This window comes from Danio aesculapii, chromosome 5, assembly GCF_903798145.1.
Source record: "Danio aesculapii chromosome 5, fDanAes4.1, whole genome shotgun sequence".
Taxonomy (NCBI): Eukaryota; Metazoa; Chordata; class Actinopteri; order Cypriniformes; family Danionidae; genus Danio; species Danio aesculapii.
In genome coordinates this window covers 33592359-33608554 of record NC_079439.1, presented here as the reverse complement: position 1 = coordinate 33608554, position 16196 = coordinate 33592359, and the positions used below count along the sequence as shown (strand labels likewise).

Here is a 16196-nt window from a genome sequence, read left to right as displayed (position 1 = left end):
CGGAGATTCGCCAGGTGGATGCTGGGCAGCGCTGTTCTGAAGCCGCGCTGTCTTAGCCTGACAAGCGCGCCGGCTCGCTTCCCACGCTTGCGCGTCTTGTAGCGTTTCCACAATGCGGCTGCTCCGCCGACTACAATGTTCCACAAAACGCCGCAAAAATCAAAATCCAGTTCTTGATTAGTTGGTGTGCACTGCTGAATGTCCAGCAGCTTGTCCCTGGTGTAACTGATTGTGTTTGATAAACATAAAACAGGACAGACTAACAAAAACAGTGCAAACACTGGAGAGCCCCACACCGAAGCGGCCATCCGCGGCGCCATCTTAATTAACGGAATGGGGAAAATGCAAAAACACAATTTTTAAAAATCTAAATGCAAAATCACAAAAAACACTATTTCCTTATACGTAATATTATATTGAGTATTATGGCACATCACCAATCGCCATCAACATTTGCTAGATGTTACAATCTAGACATCCCTGCTTTACAGACCCATGTTCATCAGCCCAAGTTCTCAGTGGAAATTCTCAAGAAATCACCTTGGCTCTCAACTACGTATATTAGGAAGCACTTTCTGCTTATTTGGATGGCCCTTTCTTAAACATTTAGATGTTTAAGTTCTTCTATAACATGGCTATTTAGATGCAACAAGAGTGACAAGTCTTTCAAAAGAAATCTTCAGTTACTGGCAAAACTTTCGCAGCAAACAATTTTGTGTTTCATAATTGTCTAATAGACATCTAAACGTAGGCATCTGGGCTAAAACAAGGCTAAACTTGGGCTGTCAGTGAAAATCTAATAGACATCTAAGAATAGCCCAAAACTAGACTAGTCATCAAATAGACAGTTTAGCCAGTCTTTATATGTGTAGTCATTCATTTCTGTCCATTTGACGACTAGTCTAGTTTTGGCCTATTTTTAGACATCTATTATTTTCACTGACTGCTCAAATTTAGCCTTGTTTTAGCCAAATCGACTATGTTTAAACATCAATTAGACATATATTAGACATCTTTTAAAAACAAAAATGGTTGCTGGCTTGCTTTCCCGAGATAAAGGAATGAGTGCTACATCAACACTAACAAAAGACAATGTAATTAACAATGTAACAAACATACAACATTAAAAAACATTCTATTCCTATCATTTCTATAAAAACAATTCCATTTAAAGGATAATTTACAAACACAGTAATGTATTACAACCACAATCCTCAACTCTTTGATCCACTATCTACCAAAGTTATCTTATTTTTTTAACCATACATTCATTTTCTTTTCGGCTCAGTCCCTTTATTAATCCGGGGTCGCCAAAGCGTAATGAACCGCCAATTTATTCAGCACATGTTTTACGCAGTAAATGCCCTTCCAGCTGCGACCCATCACTGGGAAACTTCCATACACACTTATTCACACATACACTACGGACAATTTAGCTTACCCAATTCACCTGTACCGCATGTCTTTGGATTTGTGGGGGAAACCGAAGCACCTGGAGGAAACCCACGCGAACACAGGGAGAACATGCAAACTCCACACAGAAATGTCAACTGACCCAATCGAGGCTTGAACCAGCGTGAGGCGCTACCCACTGCGTCGCCCTTTTTTTAACCATATAATCCTTATTGCTCAATTAATTTAACAGACAATAAAGCAAAATAGTATTTACTGTATATCTATTACATGCTTGAGAAAGTTTATCTAAATAAACTAATATTTGCAGATTTAAAAAAATAATCAGCCATAACATAATGATATAAATAAATAACATTATATATTTAGTTTTGATCAATGCAACCTTATACAGGCAATCTGGTCAAGAAATAGACAACACTTTGAATCATTTCTAATCTTATGTTGTCTGTTTCATGTTTACAGATACAGTGTGTATCACCTTAAAGGTCATCTGTAATCTATTTGCCATTTTTAAATGTGATTTTATAAATATAAATATTATCTCACAGTTAACTCTTTATAAAACGATGTTTCCATTTTGTGGTCCCCAAGTATGTTTGCAAACTCCACCTTTAGCCATATTTGGTATATGACATATTTAACTTCTGCACTGCTTGCAAGTCAAGTACAGTATAAAGAGCTGGAGCTGGACAGGAGATCTTTGCGTTCAGAAGATCAGCCAAGCTTGATTGTGGTGAGTGGACATTAGTTTTTTTTTTTGTTTCAGGAAATATGCAGTTATTAAAAGAATAAGGCATGTTATTTGATAACTATAACTGTTTGTAATTAATTTGACTTATTACTGTGTGTATTGCAGTGTTGCAGAATTTCATCAGAAACTGTGGGAGTGTGGTCAGGTAAAGATGCAAAATTTGCTATTGAAATTAAACATGGCATAAAATGCACTAGTGCTCTGATGCTGTGTAGGAATAAACACACATACTTCAGAATATATAAGCAACATGCATGCTTTACACCAGAGTTCTCTGTGCACAAACCCGTAGAGTTTAGTTCAAATCTTCATCAAACTTGTGAAACTGTGCTAGTAGGTCTGAAGACCTTATTAGTTTGCTAAATTGTCTTTGATAAGAGTTGGAACTGAACTCTGTAGCGTAGTGGTCCTGCTTTTCTGTCTTCTTTTTAATATTAAGTAGTAAATCAAATACGTTTAAAATAAGTGAATTTAATCTAACTTTAATTTAAATAATTTTCCAATGACTTTGACAATCTTTATGTTTAGAAGTAAGCCGCCATCATGAGTACAGACGCGGAGATGGCCGTTTATGGCAAGGCTGCCATTTACCTCCGTAAGCCTGAGAAGGAGAGAGTTGAAGCTCAGAACAAACCCTTTGATGCTAAGACCGCTTGTTACGTGGTTGATGACAAAGAGCTGTACGTCAAGGGAACAATCAAGAGCAAAGACGGTGGCAAAGTCACTGTTATTACGCTTGACACTAAGGAGGTGAATTTTTACATTTCATAAAGATTAAATTAAATTAATTACAATTACACAGTCTTGATACATCTATTATTGACTGGATGACTTTTATAGGAGAAAGTTGCTAAAGAGGATGACGTCCACCCAATGAATCCTCCCAAGTTTGACAAGATTGAGGACATGGCCATGATGACCCATCTCAATGAACCCTCTGTGCTTTATAACCTCAAAGAGCGTTATGCAGCATGGATGATCTACGTAAGTTCTGAAACAACCTACAACAGCACTTAAAGACATTTAGTCTGTGGCTTGCCATTTGACCACTTCTCTCCTCATTTCAGACCTACTCTGGGCTGTTCTGCGCCACTGTGAACCCCTACAAGTGGCTCCCAGTGTATGACGCAGAAGTGGTTGCTGCCTACAGAGGCAAGAAGCGTATGGAGGCTCCACCCCACATCTTCTCTGTCTCTGACAATGCCTATCAGTTCATGCTCACTGGTGAGATCTCATTTACAAGATCTGAATTCCACACAAGTTCACATTCATCATTGTAACAAAATGATTGCTAAAACATTATTACCTTTGCATTTACAGACAGAGAGAACCAGTCTGTCCTGATTACGTATGTATCTAATCTTATAAAGATGCTGAGAACAGGTTTATTTTCCTCTTGTGCAACTTCTACATGTCTTATCATCTTCTGTCTTCTTGTCTCTCATAAACCAGTGGAGAATCTGGTGCTGGAAAGACTGTGAACACCAAACGTGTCATCCAGTACTTTGCCACAGTTGCAGTTCAGGGCCCCGAAAAGAAGAAAGAGAGTAGCAAAATGCAGGTATGAGATAAAAACTATGGAAAATATTCCTAAAACAATGTTTAGAAATTAAATGGAAAATTAATGAAACTTCAAACAACACAGGGATCTCTTGAGGATCAGATCATTGCTGCCAACCCTCTGCTTGAGGCTTATGGTAATGCCAAGACTGTGAGAAATGACAACTCCTCTCGTTTTGTAAGTCACATCTCAGTCAGTTGGTTTTTCTATAAATTTATTCTGTTTTGATTGTTGTTGTTATTATTAATTTGTTATTATGTTTAAAACAGGGTAAATTCATCAGAATTCATTTCGGCACATCTGGAAAACTGGCCAGTGCTGACATTGAGACATGTAGGTGGACATGATTTAATTTGTCTTTGTCTGTCACTCTTTAGATGATTGTGACTCAAGTTGATTCTCTCAACAGATCTGCTGGAGAAATCTAGAGTGACATTCCAGCTTTCAGATGAGAGAGGCTACCACATCTTCTACCAGATGATGACCAACCACAAGCCTGAGCTGATTGGTAGGTGCACATATTTCATTCAGTGCTTGTTATCGTATATGTAATATTGTAAAACTGTGCATAATAAATGTTCTGCTCTTATTTTACAGAAATGACGCTCATCACCACCAACCCCTATGACTTCCCCATGTGCAGTCAGGGTCAGATCACAGTGGCAAGCATTGATGATAAAGAGGAGCTGGTTGCTACTGATGTGAGTCGATGATTGATTATTGATATATTCTATATAGATATGGCAGATCGTAGGTCTCATTCTTACTCTGTAATCTCCAGACTGCTATTGACATTCTGGGCTTCAATAATGAAGAGAAAATGGGCATCTACAAGTTCACTGGAGCTGTGCTTCATCATGGTAACATGAAGTTCAAGCAGAAGCAGCGTGAGGAGCAGGCAGAGCCTGATGGCACAGAGGGTGAGACTCAGTTGCACTAATGTGTGTCATCACATGCAGTGCATTTAACAAATCAATGTTTCTTTTTGAAGCAGCAATCGTTGAATTTACAAGGCATTAAATGAATAAAAAAAATGTTTAATTGCAGAGGCTGACAAAATCGCATACCTTCTTGGTTTGAACTCCGCTGATATGCTGAAGGCTTTGTGCTACCCCAGAGTCAAGGTCGGAAATGAGTTTGTGACCAAAGGCCAGACTGTGCCACAGGTATGTAGTAACATTTTCTGCATGCTCTTGTCTTTAATTAGAAACTCATCTGACTAGTTATCACTAGTTGTAACTAGAATTTATATATTAGTAAACATTTGAATACAATTTTAACTCTGTTCTTCTTACAGGTGTACAACTCTGTTAGCGCCTTGTCCAAATCCATCTATGAGAGGATGTTCTTGTGGATGGTCGTTCGTATCAACCAGATGTTGGACACAAAACAACAAAGAAATTTCTTCATTGGTGTGCTGGATATTGCTGGCTTTGAGATCTTTGATGTAAGAAGGATTCTTTCATTTGTTTGTACTTCAAACTGAGTCATATTCAGTAGTCAGTAAATAATCCTGTTTCCTTCTCTAGTTCAACAGCATGGAGCAGCTGTGCATCAACTTCACTAATGAGAAACTGCAACAGTTTTTCAACCATCACATGTTTGTGCTGGAACAAGAGGAGTACAAGAAGGAGGGCATTGTTTGGGAGTTCATTGACTTCGGCATGGACTTGGCCGCTTGCATTGAGCTCATTGAGAAGGTTTTTACTGGTTTATGGATTTATTAATTTCCATTGTCTATTCTCAGAATCATACAATTTTTACTAACAACCTTCTTTCATAAACAGCCCTTGGGTATCTTCTCCATCCTTGAAGAGGAGTGCATGTTCCCCAAGGCTACAGACACTTCCTTCAAGAACAAGCTGTATGATCAGCATCTTGGCAAGTGCAATGCTTTCCAGAAACCAAAGCCTGCCAAAGGCAAGGCTGAGGCCCACTTCTCCCTGGTCCACTATGCTGGAACTGTGGACTACAACATTTCTGGCTGGCTGGACAAGAACAAGGATCCACTGAATGAGTCTGTGGTGCAGCTTTACCAGAAGTCTTCTGTCAAACTGCTGGCTACTCTCTACCCACCTGTTGTTGAGGGTAAATAAGCAACATCAGTTTAACTTTGAGTCAAATGTACAATTCTTATCCTTTCTGTTAATTACATTATATGCTCCCCCCCACTTGTATTAATAGAGACTGGCGGTGGAAAGAAGGGAGGAAAGAAGAAGGGTGGTTCCATGCAGACTGTGTCTTCTCAGTTCAGGGTATTTGTTTTGTTTTTGTTTTGAGACCAAATGTAAATAGTTACCAAAACTGAAAACAATGACATGATTTTACCTGAAATTAATTAGATAGTACATAAAAAATTAAGAATGTGAATAAAATCTGAAACTTTTTATGATTAATCAGGAGAACTTGGGCAAGCTCATGACCAACTTGAGGAGCACTCACCCTCACTTTGTGCGTTGTCTGATTCCCAATGAGTCCAAGACTCCAGGTAAAGAAATAAAGGGACAGATGTGGTGACATGAACACAGCATGTAATGTTGATTTTGATAATCATTATAATATAATCTTTACCAACATCATAGAGTATACTGTTTCTTATAGGTCTTATGGAGAACTTCCTGGTTATCCACCAGCTGAGGTGTAACGGTGTACTGGAGGGTATCAGAATCTGCAGAAAGGGTTTCCCCAGCAGAATCCTCTATGCCGACTTCAAGCAGAGGTAAATGTGACTTCATAAAAATTTAATTTACTGTAACAGTCAGTTAATTAAAAGTTATGAACCATTGTCAAATTTTCTACAGATACAAGGTGCTGAATGCCAGTGTTATCCCAGAGGGACAGTTCATTGACAACAAGAAGGCCAGTGAGAAACTCCTGGGATCTATCGACGTTAATCATGATGAGTACAGATTCGGACACACAAAGGTTCATATTTTATTTTACAGCACGTGAAACATTCATTGATCGTGAGTTCTTGAAAAAGCTCACTGCGTTTCAATCAATATCCTGTGACATATTCTGAATTCAGGTGTTCTTCAAAGCTGGTCTTCTGGGTACTCTTGAGGAGATGCGTGATGAGAAACTGGCTAGTCTGGTCACAATGACTCAGGCTCTCTGCCGTGCTTACCTGATGAGGAGAGAGTTTGTGAAGATGACGGAGAGGAGGTGAGGAATGGCATGATAGATACATAACCCTCTGATTCTAATATTTATGTAATTCACATCTTGTTAGTGATTTAATTTACAACAAATACTCATAACTTATTGATTAAAAAGTCTGTGTATAGCAACAACAACAAAAAAAGGTTTCAAAGCTATTAAATGGTCCTTTAAGCAATAGTTCTAATGATCGTCTAAATTGTTTCATTAGAGATGCAATTTACACCATCCAGTACAATGTCCGCTCATTCATGAATGTCAAACACTGGCCATGGATGAAGGTTTATTACAAGATTAAGCCTCTGCTGAAGAGTGCTGAGACTGAGAAAGAGCTGGCAACCATGAAAGAGGACTTTGTCAAATGCAAAGAAGATCTTGCCAAGGCTGAAGCCAAAAAGAAGGAGCTGGAAGAAAAGATGGTGGCACTGCTGCAAGAGAAAAATGATCTGCAGCTGGCAGTGGCTTCTGTGAGTATTCTTAACTTAATAAACTCAACTTCATCTCCATTAAAATTAGTTTGCAACTAAAGAACGACTTGTTTTCCTAACAGGAATCTGAGAATCTTTCAGATGCTGAGGAGAGGTGTGAAGGTCTGATCAAGAGCAAAATCCAGCTTGAAGCTAAACTCAAAGAGACAACTGAGAGACTGGAGGATGAGGAAGAAATCAATGCTGAATTGACAGCCAAGAAGAGGAAACTGGAGGACGAGTGCTCTGAGCTGAAGAAAGACATTGATGACCTGGAGCTTACCTTGGCTAAAGTGGAAAAGGAGAAACATGCCACAGAGAATAAGGTTTTTTCTTTTTAGACATAAATTGTCATCTTTTAATTATGCAAATTATTAAAACAATCTTACTAAACATATTTGATACAAATATTCACACAGGTCAAGAACTTGACAGAGGAAATGGCAGCTCAAGATGAGAGCATTGGTAAGCTTACAAAGGAGAAGAAAGCCCTCCAAGAGGCACATCAGCAGACTCTGGATGATCTCCAGGCTGAGGAGGACAAAGTCAACACCCTGACCAAATCCAAGACAAAGCTTGAGCAGCAAGTTGATGATGTAAGTTGTTGTCATTGGGTTATTATTTCAGTATTTGTTCATAACCCACGAACAATAGTATGGAGTAAATATTAAAATAGGAATGCATTCGACATATTGCTAGTGATTTTAACCTGAATCATAAAAATATGATAATAATTTGTGCACTTAATTAATGCCATGTCAACTTTTCAAATAATTTAGCTGGAAGGTTCCCTTGAGCAAGAGAAGAAGCTCCGTATGGACCTGGAGAGAGCCAAGAGAAAGCTTGAAGGAGACTTGAAATTGGCCCAAGAGTCCATCATGGACCTGGAGAATGACAAGCAGCAGTCTGAGGAGAAAATTAAAAAGTAGGGATTCTTTGTAAATTCTATATTAGAGTAATTGTTAGTTTGTTTTCAAATCACACATAATATTTTCCCATTTTACCCACAGGAAAGACTTTGAAACAAGCCAGCTCCTCAGCAAGATTGAAGATGAACAATCTTTGGGTGCTCAGCTCCAGAAGAAGATTAAGGAGCTTCAGGTATATTTTATTCAATTAAAATTTATTAAACAATGTTAAAGGCAAAGCTAAGACAAAGACTAACATTCATTAATTGTCTGAATGCATAGGCTCGCATTGAGGAACTGGAGGAAGAGATTGAGGCTGAGCGTGCTGCTCGTGCCAAGGTTGAGAAGCAGAGGGCCGATCTCTCCAGGGAACTTGAGGAGATCAGTGAGAGGCTTGAGGAGGCTGGAGGAGCCACTGCTGCTCAGATCGAGATGAATAAGAAGCGTGAAGCTGAATTCCAGAAGCTGCGTCGTGATCTTGAAGAGTCCACCCTTCAGCATGAAGCTACTGCTGCTGCCCTGCGCAAGAAGCAGGCAGACAGTGTGGCCGAGCTGGGAGAGCAAATCGACAACCTCCAGCGTGTCAAGCAGAAGCTTGAGAAAGAGAAGAGTGAATACAAAATGGAGATTGATGATCTCTCCAGCAACATGGAGGCTGTTGCCAAAGCAAAGGTTTAAGAATTGTTCAAGAATTGTCAAATAAGTAAAACATTTTTATTTGGTTAAGATTCATAACAATCAAATAATGTCGTTTTTTACAGGCTAATCTTGAGAAGATGTGCCGCACACTTGAGGATCAACTTAGTGAAATTAAGTCCAAGAATGATGAGAACCTTCGCCAGTTAAATGATCTCAGTGCTCAAAGAGCAAGACTTCAAACTGAAAATGGTAAATTATGATGCCAATGAACAATATGTATTTTACTACAAAGATTTATGTCAATGATTTATCAAGAAGAAGGATAATTCATCAGAGGATAATTCATCAGTCTGACAAAGTCATATTTCAGCAAACACAATTTTAAACGATTCAGAAGTCAACTGATAAAATATTAATTACAAAGAATATGCTTGATATTTGATGATAGAGTTACTGTACTAATCTGACACAACAATATAAATCTCAAAAGGTGAGTCTGGCCGTCAGCTCGAGGAGAAGGAAGCTCTGGTTTCTCAGCTCACAAGAGGAAAACAGGCTTTCACTCAGCAAATTGAGGAGCTTAAGAGGCAGATTGAGGAGGAGGTTAAGGTAAGACAACATTAAAGATATATATCCCACATAATTTCCATTTACTGCGGAGCCAAGCTAACAGTTTGTGACTTTTCCTCCTAGGCTAAGAATGCACTGGCCCATGCTGTACAATCAGCCCGTCATGACTGCGACCTGCTCCGTGAGCAGTTTGAGGAAGAGCAGGAGGCAAAGGCTGAGCTGCAGCGGGGAATGTCAAAGGCCAACAGTGAGGTTGCTCAGTGGAGAACCAAATATGAAACTGATGCCATCCAGCGCACAGAAGAACTTGAAGAGTCCAAGTATGAACTTCAAATGAAATGAAACCTTGTGTTTTTTTAAATTTGGACCACTGCATGCATTTTTATTGATGAGTCTGAAACATTTAACAGGAAGAAGCTGGCTCAGCGTCTGCAAGAGGCAGAGGAACAAATTGAGGCAGTGAACTCCAAATGTGCATCTCTGGAGAAGACCAAACAGAGACTCCAGGGTGAAGTGGAGGACCTCATGATTGATGTGGAGAGAGCCAATGCTTTGGCTGCCAACCTTGACAAAAAACAGAGGAACTTTGACAAGGTAAAATATGGAGTCATACTGTGATGTGATATTCTATTTCAGAAAATGGTCTTTCTTCTGGAGACTACAAGTTGAACAAACCTGATCGTGATATATTCCCCCTAAAGGTTCTGGCAGAATGGAAGCAGAAATATGAGGAAGGCCAGGCAGAGCTGGAAGGTGCCCAGAAAGAAGCTCGTTCACTCAGCACTGAGCTGTTCAAGATGAAGAACTCATATGAGGAGACTCTGGATCAACTGGAGACCCTTAAGAGAGAGAACAAGAATCTTCAGCGTAAGAATCAAACATTGAAAATAACAAAATCTGATGAATCAATGTTCTTTGTTATACAGTTTATATTTTTTCTTTCTACAGAGGAGATTTCAGATCTGACAGAGCAATTAGGTGAGACTGGTAAGAGCATCCATGAGCTGGAGAAGTCCAAGAAGGCAGTGGAGACTGAGAAGGCAGAGATTCAGACCGCCCTAGAGGAGGCTGAAGTGAGTGGAGATGGAGATTTACATGGGGTTATCTCTAGAACATTTTATACTATAAATTTTTTTTATTTGTCATAGGGCACCCTGGAGCATGAGGAGTCCAAGATCCTTCGTGTCCAGCTTGAGCTAAACCAGGTCAAGAGTGAGATCGACAGGAAGCTTGCAGAGAAGGATGAGGAGATGGAGCAGATCAAGAGGAACAGTCAGAGAGTTACTGATTCCATGCAGAGCACTCTGGACTCTGAGGTCAGGAGCAGGAATGATGCTCTGAGAATCAAGAAGAAGATGGAGGGAGATCTTAATGAAATGGAGATTCAGCTGAGCCACGCCAATCGCCAGGCTGCTGAGGCCCAGAAACAGCTCAGGAATGTTCAGGCACAACTCAAGGTAGGACTTCTCTTCATGTTTAGGTGCATATCTATATTTCTCAAATTAAATCTATTTGCTAACACACAGCACACAAAAAGCTTACTGTAAAGCTTTGCTATGTTCAGGATGCCCAGCTGCACCTTGATGATGCTGTGAGAGGACAGGAAGACATGAAGGAGCAGGTGGCCATGGTGGAGCGCAGAAACACTCTGATGCAGTCTGAGATTGAGGAGCTGAGAGCTGCTCTGGAGCAGACAGAGAGAGGACGCAAAGTGGCTGAACAAGAGCTGGTGGACGCCAGTGAGCGTGTTGGCCTGCTGCACTCTCAGGTAAAAGCATAATGGCTTTGTTTTTTGGTTTTCTTTTGTACAACATCAAGATAGCTGAAAGCACCTTCCAATACATTTATATTGTTGCTTTCCATGTTGTAGAACACAAGTCTTCTGAACACCAAGAAGAAGCTTGAGGCTGACCTTGTTCAGATCCAGAGTGAAGTTGAAGACACTGTACAGGAAGCCAGAAATGCAGAGGAGAAGGCCAAGAAGGCCATCACTGATGTGAGCAACAGAACATGCTAAACGCTTCATAGTGTATTAAAAAGAATAATGAGAGTCTAATGGAGATTTGTGTTCATGTAAAAGGCTGCAATGATGGCAGAGGAGCTGAAGAAGGAGCAGGACACCAGTGCTCACCTTGAGAGGATGAAGAAGAATCTGGAGGTCACAGTCAAGGACCTGCAGCACCGTCTGGATGAGGCTGAGAATCTGGCCATGAAGGGAGGAAAGAAACAACTCCAGAAACTGGAGTCCAGAGTAAGCATGATTTTATTCTCATCTTAATCATTATCATGTAAATAGAAAATCAGGTTGGAATACTTAGAAATAGTCAGATAGTCAACTCATTTAAGAAAATAGTTTAATAATGTGTCTTATTTAGGTTCGTGAGCTTGAGACTGAAGTTGAGGCAGAGCAGAGACGTGGAGCTGATGCTGTTAAAGGTGTCCGCAAATATGAGAGGAGAGTCAAGGAGCTCACCTACCAGGTAAAGACAGAGAAAAAGTATAATAAAAAAAATATAATATCAGAGAAAAAGTTTAGATCATATTAACATAAAATTAAAGTTTTTTAAAATAGATCACATTAATTTTTGTTTGCTGTATGCAGACTGAAGAGGACAAGAAGAACGTCAACAGACTGCAGGATCTGGTTGATAAGCTTCAGCTGAAGGTCAAGGCTTACAAGAGACAGTCTGAAGAAGCTGTGAGTTTCTCATTTGAGAACTTTACATAAACACCTGTGATCTTTCAAGATGTTCTTTTACTGATACAGTTGTATGTGATTTTGCAGGAGGAACAAGCCAACTCTCACCTGTCCAAGTTGAGGAAGGTGCAGCATGAGCTGGAGGAGGCTGAGGAGCGCGCTGACATTGCTGAGTCCCAGGTCAACAAGCTCAGAGCCAAGAGCCGTGACACTGGAAAGGTAATTGGTTATTTTTGATTCATATGTTTTTAAGACTTAACACAGTTTCGAACAATCACATCATATATTTTGTTTTATTCTGATCATGTATTTGTTTACTCCTTTTTTCAAGGGCAAAGATGCAGCTGAGTGAACAAAGCTGAAGGAACCTGCTTCAGCACACCTTTAAACCTTGAAATGAATAAACCTTGACTAAAATACGGCAGCTTTTATTGTATTTTTTTCTTAATTTTATTGGTTCATTCACCAGTTGTTGTGTTGTTACCCTTATATATTTCACGAAAAACTAGAATACTTGATAGGTACAGTATGTGACTTAACAAGCAGTTTATGAAATAGGTTCAATAATCAGAACCTTGGTGTAAGATTAGGTTGCATATTCCTCTTCATTATCATTTTGACAAAAGAAATGCACTGAAAATCAAACAAATAATAATGCCAAAAAAACTACAAACAGTAGCAAGTTTCAGAACATTATTCAGAACTTAAACATTAATGTTTGATATACTGACCTTAAAAGAATAAAAAAAAAGCATTAATTTAGAGAAAAAAAAAAACAGATGAGCCCAGTCCACGTGGTTTTGGTCTTTGACAAGTCTTTTTTGTGTAAAGATGATATTTTATCATCAGATAATTATTTCAATACAAGTATTGAATATAGAACAGCACAGAATAGACACACAGAACAGCACATATGACAGAAATGCGATTGATAATGGTTCTGTGGTGATACTGTAATTGTGAAAATTAACTCATTTGCAATTTGCAAATGCATATAATTAAAGTTAGGATGGTGCTAATACCTAAATTATATTTCTAATTTAATTTTTATATAAATGAGATGACTACTGCATTGGTATGACAGAGTAACACCCTAAGCCATAAAGTGAATGTTGAATTTTAGTAACTTTACAATTCAAATAATAAAAAAAAAAGAAACACTGACTCTTTAGCCAATTCAAACCATTAAAAAGTAATATATAAAGATTCTGAATTATATTTAATAATTGAAATTTATTTTAACATGGTATTACAATGTCAGATTCATTCTAATATTTTATTATAGTCAGAACTGACTGCAAATGTCTCAAAAGAGCAACATGATTGCACACATATTAGAAACACCTCACAGTACACATTATAGATATTCAATACTTGTTTGTGCTTCAATAACTGTCATCACAGCCTTTTGAACTTTATTACTCACATTAAGCCATATTGTGATTACTGTTTTTTGCACCCAAATTTTGCAAGTTTGTTTCTTACAATGGTAATTAAGATTCTTCTTACATGTCACCTATCATGCAAAATCAACCGTTGGAAATATATGTAGGAAAAGTGTGTATACAGCAAACACGTCTTTTTAAAGCAATCTTAAAAATTAAACCAGGACCCAAATCCAAGCTATTTTGAGGCCCATCTGCGGTACCATGATGTAGTGGTGTGGTTATCGCTAACCACCGATATTGATAATAAACATTTTAAAACAATTCATGCTTTTAATGAAGAAAAGTCAGTAAAATCGCTGTGTTATTCATAAACGCTCTAACCACCACAGCTGCATGTACATAACTATAACCAAGGACACTTCGATCATACACCAGGATTCCCAGTTTGTGGACATTACATCCTGTTTCTCTAACATTTGCTACAATAAGATGTGCAAAGACATCTGTGTGTTTGTGTGCACGTACAGCGGACTTTGTAACAGCATTTGTGTGTGGCTCATTCATCACTGAAGAAAGCCTGAATAAGCTCCACAACTATCAAATAACATTGATCACTGTGGTATTTGGGTTTCTGCTTCATCAGTGTAATTGCTGTCCATGCTTGTGCTGTGTTTATCTGACATCCTGAAGCACACATGCCAGAACAGGGGCCGGGGAGAACCAGTTCATTCGCATTTAAAGGCACAGGCTCAAAACAGCTAACGTTCCCTCTAACCCTAAAATTAACATTTCAACAGAGTATTATAAATTATCTGATGGGCATTTTGAGCTGAAACTTCACAGACACATTCTAGAGCAGGTCCGGATTGGCTAATCGGGAGGACTGGGAGAATTCCCAGTGGGCCGGCCCATTTTTTGGCCACGAGGGCCGGTACCCCTAGCTGCCTACACTCTCAGCAGTCGCACTTTTTATTCATTCATTTATTTATTTGATATTATTTATTTATTTTTTAACCATAGCCTCACTCTTTTTATTCATTATTTTAGCACAGCTCCACTCTTTTTATTTAGTTTCTCGCAGTCCTATTCGACTTCAACAGCGACACCTCGCTCATCAGCCAAATCATTTAAAACATACGCAAGAGATGAAAAATGGATTATTAAAAGCACAAAGGTGGTGCTGAAAAGGCAAGAATTAAAAAATAAATAAATAAAAGCTCTAGAAACTGATGAGGGCAAATGTAGTAAGTTGTATTAAGTACTTTTTTGTTAAAACCAATGACAGCGAGAGTAAAACAACCCATGAAAACGATGAAACGGCCGGTAAGTTAGCGCTAAGCTAATTAGGAGCAGTGCAAAACAACGATGTCTGCAAACCATTGTTTATGTACCGAACTTTTTCCTAGTACTCTAGTCCTTCAGCAGCAGCAACCTCTAGTCCAGTTTGCTGCCAACAGTGATGAGGCAGACCCTGCAGTGTTACCAAACCCCAGTCATGAGTCCAAAACACTAGTATGGGCAGGTAGCATTGTCATTGAGTGAATATAAGAATTCAATATTAATGAATATTACACCTGCTCAATGAAAAATGCCCTGAGACAATTAATGAAATCAGATGATTCACGACATTAATAAATCTGACTTGATCAGAAAGCTTAAAAAGGGGGACAAAGATGAAGCCATTATTAGAAAGTAATACTGTGGTTAAAAAAGTCAGATAACAGTGCAATACTTTTTTTTATTATTATTTGGGTTTAAGGACTGAAAATCTGTGAACAATTTTGCACAGAATATTCATTTATTCATTAATTTTCTTGTCGGCTTAGTCCCTTTAATAATCTGGGGTCGCCACAGAGGAATGAACTGCCAACTTATCCAGCACATTTTTACGCAGCGGATGCCCTTCCAGCCGCAACCCATCTCTGGGAAACATCCACACACACACTCATACACTATGGACAATTTTGCTTACCCAATTCACCTGTACCGCATGTCTTTGAACTGTGGGGGAAACCATGGAGGAAACCCACGCGAATGCAGGGAGATTTAGCTACCCTTTAATGTTCTCATATATATGAAAAATATTTGAAGTTATAAAGCAGCTGTTTCCTTGAAAAGGACATGATAGTGTCATTAGAAAATTCAATACATTTAATTTTAATCTTTATTTTATACGTATAGCTTAATATATATTTTTATTTATTTGATATTTTTTCATTTCAAGGTTTGGATATTTATGAGCACTAATTCTTACAGAAAATAGATTCTGATACTGTAAACATTACATTGTCTTAACTGTTCAAATAAATCCTCACTCTGAAGTACTGAATTGGAAATGACGTTATTTTAATATAATGTCGTGTAAAAACAGGGCAAAGTATAAGCTCTTTAGGCCTTTTATATGACCTTAAACTTAATTTGCTGAACACCCTGCAATAATATGTATATGTGAAAAGGAGTTTCTGCATACCTGCAAAACAGATTGATTATGATGACGAAGGTGACTATCAATGATTATGTCGTGTTTGCTGTCAGTGATAACATCATTCTTATAAAATGAAATAAATTAACTGCCTGATGAAATGGATTCATTAGTATACACTGTAAAAAAAATACGGGTTGCCTTAAATTTTTCAGCT

General features: G+C 38.5%; 1 protein-coding gene across 1 annotated transcript; it reads left to right on the top strand.

Moving 5' to 3' along the window:
• The first annotated feature begins 2089 nt into the window (after positions 1 to 2089).
• Positions 2090 to 12588, top strand: myhz1.1 (myosin, heavy polypeptide 1.1, skeletal muscle). The gene is made up of 41 exons (XM_056457992.1): positions 2090 to 2149; positions 2273 to 2312; positions 2696 to 2917; positions 3008 to 3151; positions 3235 to 3391; positions 3488 to 3515; positions 3620 to 3728; positions 3813 to 3905; positions 3998 to 4061; positions 4138 to 4236; positions 4326 to 4429; positions 4510 to 4648; positions 4776 to 4894; positions 5026 to 5175; positions 5258 to 5428; positions 5516 to 5816; positions 5913 to 5983; positions 6129 to 6216; positions 6330 to 6447; positions 6530 to 6653; positions 6757 to 6893; positions 7099 to 7354; positions 7438 to 7680; positions 7774 to 7950; positions 8134 to 8279; positions 8365 to 8455; positions 8545 to 8934; positions 9024 to 9150; positions 9392 to 9510; positions 9595 to 9791; positions 9882 to 10065; positions 10173 to 10338; positions 10420 to 10544; positions 10620 to 10928; positions 11036 to 11239; positions 11342 to 11467; positions 11552 to 11722; positions 11847 to 11951; positions 12074 to 12169; positions 12257 to 12388; positions 12501 to 12588. Exons 3-41 carry the CDS (start codon positions 2711 to 2713, stop codon positions 12519 to 12521), a joined length of 5808 nt encoding a protein of 1935 aa, XP_056313967.1. The 5' UTR covers positions 2090 to 2149; positions 2273 to 2312; positions 2696 to 2710; the 3' UTR covers positions 12522 to 12588.
• The last annotated feature ends 3608 nt before the right edge of the window (positions 12589 to 16196 follow it).